General features: G+C 30.6%; 1 protein-coding gene across 2 annotated transcripts; it reads right to left on the bottom strand.

Annotated features, from left to right (window-relative positions):
- Positions 1–703: 703 nt before the first annotated feature.
- AIR3 (Subtilisin-like serine endopeptidase family protein) lies at positions 704–7,395 on the bottom strand. 2 transcript variants are annotated; one of them, XM_078995381.1, is made up of 11 exons: positions 6,640–7,395; positions 6,444–6,553; positions 6,231–6,328; positions 5,958–6,122; positions 5,177–5,285; positions 3,361–3,895; positions 2,817–2,914; positions 2,482–2,727; positions 2,263–2,377; positions 1,401–1,614; positions 704–1,325 (listed from the first exon to the last, which is right to left on the bottom strand). In XM_078995381.1, the coding sequence occupies exons 1-11, from the start codon at positions 6,730–6,732 to the stop codon at positions 787–789; spliced, it is 2,322 nt and encodes a 773-aa protein (XP_078851507.1). In that variant the 5' UTR covers positions 6,733–7,395; the 3' UTR covers positions 704–786. The 2 variants fall into 2 exon arrangements, with proteins under 2 accessions (XP_078851507.1, XP_078851508.1); XM_078995382.1 differs by lacking the exons at positions 5,958–6,122; positions 6,231–6,328; positions 6,444–6,553; positions 6,640–7,395 and adding an exon at positions 5,481–5,650.
- Positions 7,396–8,160: the final 765 nt, after the last annotated feature.

Genomic DNA, 8,160 nt, shown 5'->3' with positions numbered 1-8,160 from the left:
TGGAGTTTTTAAGAGAATTATTTAAATCCATTTTAGTGAAAATAAAGATGGTTGTATGAAATTGAGGGTTAAAATGTTAGTATTTATGGAATTTCAGAAAATAACAATAATTAAATACAAATTATAGTAGTTGAGATAGAAAGTAGAAACGAAAGAGTGTTGTTTGAACCATAGAAATCTATCATATTTATGCTCATCACACGGAGAAAACACTAAAATGTGTGGTGTTCCCCATTTCCTCGTGTTGCGACATCACCTTAACACACCATATACTAAGGTACACCAGATAACCAAAAAAAAAAAAAAAAAATGAAATACACTTTTATTTATTTATTATAATTCTTCATTTTCCGAAATTTCAATGTATTTTATATTTTTTTTCTTTTTTTTAAAGCATCATGCCATGAAAATTTTATTCAATTTTAGCATTATATATATATATATATATATATATATATATATATATATATATATATATATATATATATATATATATTGTAAATACAACAGTGCACTTTAAAAAAGAATTACCATTGAAATTGCTTTGTATTTACATGAAAAATGTTATAACTTGACATATTTTTCAAAATATAATACTATAATAGAAAAAACTAAAATTAAAATATTATAATAAACAAACAAATAAAGTTACATAGCTATTTCCTACATTTAACCCTAACAATATATAATAACAAGGTAGGCATGATAACCAAATAAATAAATTTCATAAATCCCAATAATAATATTCAAGAATTATTTTCTTGAAATAATATTCCCACCCCACAATCATATGGTCTTAACAACAATAGGACTCCTCACATAATGCTTTCCATCTGACCATTTTAATTGTCCAAAAACATAATCCCTACCCCCACTACCCTTCTTCGACTTCAAAGTAACCTTAAACCTTTTCTCCTCACCAATCTTTTCAAACTTCAAACTTTTTGGCCTAACCTGGACCGAAATACCCTTCGGTTTAAACACTTGAACCACATAGGTCCCCGGTGCACCCACGTTCTTAACGGTTCGAGCCACCGTGATCGAGCCATTAAGATTAGGCACAGTGATTGATGGATAATTAAAGTCTGTAAGACTAATGTTCTTAATCGGACATTTATACGGTGTTTCCGAAAACTTTTCAATTTGAGATTTAGTGTACCCAAGTGCACATAACAAGTCAAGATAGTCAACCGTGGTCAAATCATAAACCAAACCAGGGTCCATGGCTCTGTTTGGTTGCACATGTCCTGCTCCATAGCTAAACGGTGTTGCTTTTGTGTGTGATGCGTTTGTAATCGGTTCTACCGCATTGTCCCGTGTTCTTGCTACATATCATAAATAAAAGTAAAAAATAAATAAGTTTTATAAAAATGATGAAGAGGGTAATTTGGTAATTTTACCGGAGGTCATGATGGCGGACTTAATGGCGGCTGGGCTCCAATCTGGATGTAGGGTTTTTAGAAGGCCAACGATTCCGGAAACATGAGGGCATGACATGGAAGTTCCTGATACGCAATTGTATTGAACACGACGTGTGTCAAAATCTTGATTTGTGGGCCCTTGTGATTCTGTGTAAGCCGCTATTATACTTACACCGGGTGCAGTTATATCTGGCTGAAAATTAATTAAGAAAGAAAATATCATGATTTATTTAAAAACATGTACACATAATGTAAGGTATTTAGTGGAGATATTTAACTGTGGAATAAATAGCAATGTATTTTCATTTATTTGTTTGTTTCAACATGCTACTTCTATTTCTTTCTTTATAACATTGTACTTTTAGTTTTGTTATTGAGACATTGTACTTTTAACATTTTTATCATGAGTGAATTACATCTTTGGTCCTTGAGTATCTGAATTTTTTCAATTTTGGTCCCACAAAGTTTTCTCTTGCAATTGCAGTCCTCATTGAGGTTTTTGTAACATTTTGGTCCCTATTACAAGTAAAATGATTATATTTTGGGAACCTAATATAACCATTTTACTTGGATCAGGTACTGAAAATTTATATTTACAAGAACCTAAAATAAGGACCAAAATTGCAAAAAAAAAAAAAAAAAAGGTATATGTTAGAGACAAAAAGTGTAATTTACTCTTATTAGAACTTGTACTTTAAAATCTATATCAATTATAGCAAATAAAATTTCTTTGTATTTAGATGAGAATGCTGAAATAGAAGAAATGAAAGTAGGATGCTATAATAAACATATTAAAGAAAGTACATTACTATATCTTGCATTTAAACCTTAATGATATAACCTTAAGAATCTCTAGGGTGATGGTGTTAGGTCCTTTAGATGAGAAAGCTGCCATGAAAGGAGCTGGCTTTGTGTCCAATTTAGTTGATGGATGTGTAATGTAAGCCATTGGATTCCTGTCACAAAAATAAATAAATAAAAAGTTAAATACCAAGTTTTTTTAAAGCTAAAAACCATGTTTTTTATTAAAAAAAAGAATTGCAAAATTTGTGTACATTACTTGGTGGAGTTAAGAAAACTATAAACAGCAAGACCATCAGTGTAAGTAATATGTGTAGCAGGAAAGACATGAGGATCTGCAATGATTTCATTTCCAGAAAGAAGATTATTTGCAAGAACCATTCCAACAGCACCAGCTAAAGCAGCTTCCTGCCCTTTGTCCACCCTGGCATTATCGCCACGTAGACAAACCAAGATTTTCCCTTTTGCTTTTTTTGGATCCAGTGATCCCGCCTTACAAAGCTGCCTGCAAATTTTATTTTATTTTTTTTATATAAAAAATTAACATTTAGCCACTAAAATTATGCATCACAAGTTGCTAACTTGTAATCTTACGCGTCTTTGGCATCTGCTTTGGCTGCTTTGGCATCTAGAGAGCTTATAATTGGAAAGAATTTGTTTTTTGGTAATGATTTAGCAGAAAGACTTTCACCCTGAAAGTAATTTCCCACAAATAATCAACGTATAATACCATGCCATTAATGAAATTATTAGAACCTTTAAAAAGGAAAAAAAAAACATTATACATTATATTTCGGGAATTTCACTTTATTTTTTTCCAATCAAACCATAAAAAGTTCACATTTTCCCATCATTTACCCTGTTTGGTTTCATCGGTTATTTTTGTTATATCAGGTTTTCCTAGCATTTTTCCAAATTAAACCATTTTGACACGTTATATTAGGTTCCAAATTATTGTTAATTTGTCAAAATGGTTAACCCATAATTTTGTTACCTAAGGTTTCAACAATAACTTTCCAAATTAACCATTTTGATGGTTAAATTGAAAAAAAAAAAAGGTACGAAACTTTTATGGTTTGATCGGTTAGACAACAAAATATAATGTTTTTTTTTTCCAAAAAAAAACATAATAACTGACCTTGAAGCTCATGTTATTGCTAAGAACGGCATAACTCGGGAACTGTCGATCCATGGTGCTAGCACCAACCGTAATCTGCCACGTGGCAACATTAGACACCGTACCATCATCGGGTCCCGAATTTCCCGCAGAACAAACAACAACAACCCCATTTTTAACAGCATGAAAAGAGCCAATAGCAACACTATCATTAAAAAAGGGGACAGCATCACCACCAAGAGATACAGACAACACGTCTACACCATCATGAATTGCCATATCAAATGCTGCTAATATATCTGCATCAAAACACTCGTTTCCATTCACGGGTGGAAAGCAAACTTTGTATGCAACAACTCTAGAATTGGGTGATCCGCCTTTGGCTGTTCCATTCCCGTACCCGAATACGCTGGCGTCGGATACAAAGTTGCCTCCCGCAGTTGATAAGGTGTGGGACCCATGCCCTTCATGGTCACGAGGGGAATTGAAGGTGGAATTTAGGGGTCCCACTACTGATGCATAACCTTTGTTGAAGTATCGTGCTCCTATTAGCTTCCTTCATGTAGAAAAAAGGAAACTATGTATGAGTATGAGACATTGTTATAGTGTAACAACTTGAGCTATAAATTACCTTATAATATTTTTTAAATATATTTTAAAACTATAGTTTTTGTTATTTCTCAATTACTCAAGAATATTTCTTGATTATAGTTTTTTTAGTCGATACCTAAAACTTCAAATTATATTCATTTTGACCATTCTATTCGGTCAACAGGTCGTCTAATTTTCAAAAATTTATTACAATTTTTTTTAGTTAATTGATTATAGTTTCTTTTAGTCAATTAGTCAATTAAGTCCTAAAACTGCAAATTATATTTATTTTGACCATTTTATCCAGTCAGAAGGTTATCTAATTTTTAAAAATTAAATTTTTGGTTTAGATTTTAAATTTTATTACAAATTTGGTTCAAAATTTATATTTTTTGGCATAGATTTTAAGTTTTATTATAAATTTGGTCCAAAATTTTACAATTTTGGCCTAAATTTCAAAATTTTGTTATAAATTCATCATATATTTAGTTTTTTTACATCTTTTTTTTTTTTTTTTTTTTTTTTTTTTTTTTTTTTTAAATTTTGTTTTGAATATGTTTATTTTTTGCTTTATAAAATCATATTTATACAAAAAAACACATTTTCACATAAAAAAACCTTCTGTTTTCTATATAAGTTTACAAAAAAAAAAAAAAAACATTTTTATGCGAAATATGTATTTATAAAATTAGGTATTTATTAAGTGCATATATATATATATATATATATATATATATATATATATATATATATATATATATATATATATATATATATATATATATATATATATATATATATATTGGCATACAAACCTATTTTAATTTTTATATAACTGTCTATCTTTGTAAAAATTTATAACATGGTGGATAGATGTTCGTTTAAATATCGATATACATATAGTACAATATTTCAAACGACATGAAGTATGTGTATATTTAATGTATTAAACAATACATCTTCATACGATTAAACTTTCAATATATAAATAACAAACTTTCTTTATTTATCAATATAAATTTCATTTAGTTTTTTTTAATTGTACATTAAAAGCACATGTTTGAACTTTGAACTCATTACACTCCATCAAGCTTACCGAATATGATAGCGGAATGTAACGATCCATTACCTTACTCAATCCATTACACTGTTCATTCATTCTATTCCTATGTGATTCCATTCCATCATACCCAAGACTCCCTTATAGAAAAAATTAAGGCATAAACCATGGGCATAAGAACCTGACCTATTACAACGGAAGGTAGCATCTGCACCATTTATACATGCTCCTTTCCACTTCAATGGAATTGGTCCCATTCCTTCATCTCTAAAGCTCTTTGACTCTGGCCAAACACCTGACAAGATTTAGCAAACAAAGTAAAGGTGGAGATAGTTTACTACAACAAAAATACAATATAACGTGCATTATGAATAAGTATAAATGGTTAAAATAATAGCAAATAACAAGTGCTACTTATGAATAATTCAAAAAACATAATAACAAAAATGGCTTTTAAAACCGAAACCAATTTTGATGCCAGTGCACAAACCATGTGCACACATGATAGTGGCCAACAGATAAGACATTTGCAGTAAAAAAGAGCAACAGCTTAGAGATTCTAGATCAAAGAAGTTTTGTATTATTGCTTAGTGATCCCCACAACATAATCAATTGCAAATTGCAAATGTTACATATAACGAATAAGGTGCATATAATATTTCAGAAGTTAAGTTATTGGGATGCTAATCCACAACTAAGACCATAAAAGGTAAAAAGTCAACGATCGAAATTGATAGAAGTTAAGAAGCAGCTTTCTTGGAAGGATATAAGTTATATATGTAATAGCAAGTTGTCGACAGTGAGTAAATCTATATCACAATCTTCAAAATAAATGTTGGAGAATAATAAAAAAGAAAGAAAAGACTAATTTTATTTTTTTATTTTTTTGTTTTAGTTTACCAATGACATTAACTAAAGTACATTTTGGACCAATTAACATAAGATAAACTTTATCAGAAAAGCTGACCTGTGTCAAGGTTTCCTATGATAGTGTTTTCACCAAAACTCGCCTTTTTCCAGATCGAGCTGGAAGAAATTACACCATTATCTTCAAGCCCCATAAAATCCCATGATCTTGTTGTATGTAATTGTCGTCCTTTGTTCAAGAACACCGAAACTACAGTGGGATGCTCTGCATTGAATAATTATTCACACAATTCAAAGCATATCATTATATCGAACCACTTACCCACTAAAAAAAAAACAACATTCAAATCTCTATCGAGTTTCAATTACTTACTTGCTATCTGAGAAGCTTCCTCATCTTCAAGTATGGCAGCAAAACCATTGATATGTCTGGTGTATGAGTAAAATATTGCATCTTTGGCCTTGTCTTTACTGTAAATATAAGTATATTAATTCAAGAAAGAAAAAAAATAAAGATTTTGATTAAAATTAAGCGTCGAAACTTGAAAGAAACCATTCAAATGCTCACGTGAGTGAATCGTATTACCTTCCTAAACAAGAGCCAAGAAACTCATAATGAGTGTCCCTTACTCGATTTAAATCACTGGTTGAAAGTTGAAAGGTATGTGAATGAGCTCCAAGGTACACAACATATGACTGAAAGAAGAAGAAGAAAAAAAAAAGAGAAGAAATTGTAAAAATAATTTCGAATTTAAATTTCAGAAGCAATAATGTATGCTTACCCTTTTAGCAGCAAAGGTGGGTCTATACAACAGTGTTGAAAAAAGAAGAAAAAAGAGAGGAAGATAAAGAGGAGAAGCACTAATTGCTCTCATTGCTCTCTTCTTCTGTAGTAAATGGCTTTGAAGTTTGACCCCTCTGCTATCTTCTTTCACAGAATAAAATTATGAGCACATGAACATCCCTTTTGCTGAAAACCGGTTTCTATTTAAAGACTTGTGTTGTAGTCCAACTTCAGTGGACTAAAAAAGGTAATATTGGGTTTCAATAATATTTCTAAATTCTAATCTTATAAAAAGGGTAAAAGAAACAGGCTGGAGAGGTTACACAAAGATGTTCCACTAAACACCCACATCACCCATTCTTATGAACATTTTAGATCAATAGAAAAGGGAGGTAGCTTTTGAGGCATCCAGAAGAATGAATAGATATATATAAATTTTTTTTTTGTTCATTTGGGAGCCTCAAACTTTAAAAGACTAAGACTTCGCGTCTATTAAATAACTTTTTTAATGCGCACATGATTAAGAGATAAAGTTATAAACGCCATGTCAAAAAGCATCTTCATTAAAGGCAAATTAGGTTCTACAGTATTCTACTATGTTGCCTCTACACTCATATTCATGTAAACAATCAATTCATTGCACCCCATTAATCGTAGTTAAAGTTTGCATAAAAGACACTAAAACCCACGTAAGATGTGCACATTTTTTGCATGGGACATACAAAACAACTACATATGGCTGATTTCGATGAGGTCTTGATTAGATGCATATAAACACAAGAGTTGAATTCAATCAAGCATTTTAACAAGGAGGGGTGTGGATAAAAGGAATATTTGAAAAATCGAATAAAGACAAATGGTGGTCCAAAGCATTATTATGAGTGGCGCAATGTGAAATTTAGAAAAGGAGACAATGAAGCAAGTCTTCTTCTTGCTTCTTGCTTAGGACAACATGACGTGGTAAGTTTGCTGAAATCAATATCTTTCTGCTAAAAACAAGAACTGCGAAGTATGCGTAAATTGATGGCAAAATTACAATGTTGCCAAGATTTTTTTAATGTGTGGTGATGAAAATGCAAACAATATGATATTTAAAATTGCGAAACTATTCTAATTATGTTTTAAATGATTTGATAGTCAACGAAGATCAAAATCCTAATCGTCAAAATACGCGGGCGGCAGAGGATCGTTGGACCGGCCGCCTAGTTGTATCATATGAGTACTCCTTGAGCAACTATTCACTATCGACATAATGCCCTACCATAGATATGTTATTAAGAAACATTTTATATAAAAAATTAATGAAATTTATAAAAATAGATAAAACAAAATATATGAGCATATTTAATTTCTCTTCCTCAATCCATATAATTTTGTATGCTTATAATTTTGTATGGTAAGGTTCAATAGAAAATTATTACTACCAAAGAATAAAGGAATCAATTGTGAACGTCGGAATTTAAAACGATCTATGGCTAAAATGAAAGAATGTACACTTATACATTGGACGTATATACAT

The sequence above is a fragment of the Lactuca saligna genome, chromosome 5, assembly GCF_052625555.1.
Source record: "Lactuca saligna cultivar CGN05327 chromosome 5, ASM5262555v1, whole genome shotgun sequence".
Lineage (NCBI taxonomy): Eukaryota > Viridiplantae > Streptophyta > Magnoliopsida > Asterales > Asteraceae > Lactuca > Lactuca saligna.
Note: the sequence above shows the minus strand (reverse complement) of the source record. Positions and strands in the feature narration are given on the sequence as shown.

What these genes read in the sequence shown, in the direction of transcription:
- AIR3 (XM_078995381.1), bottom strand. Translation starts at nt 6,732, where the DNA reads ATGAGAGCAATTAGTGCTTCTCCTCTTTATCTTCCTCTCTTTTTTCTT. An exon ending in CATAGGAAACCTTGACACAG is followed by an intron (nt 5,286 to 5,957) that starts GTCAGCTTTTCT and finishes AAATCTTGTCAG; the next exon opens with GTGTTTGGCCAGAGTCAAAG. An exon ending in GCTACCTTCCGTTGTAATAG is followed by an intron (nt 3,896 to 5,176) that starts GTCAGGTTCTTA and finishes TTCTACATGAAG; the next exon opens with GAAGCTAATAGGAGCACGAT.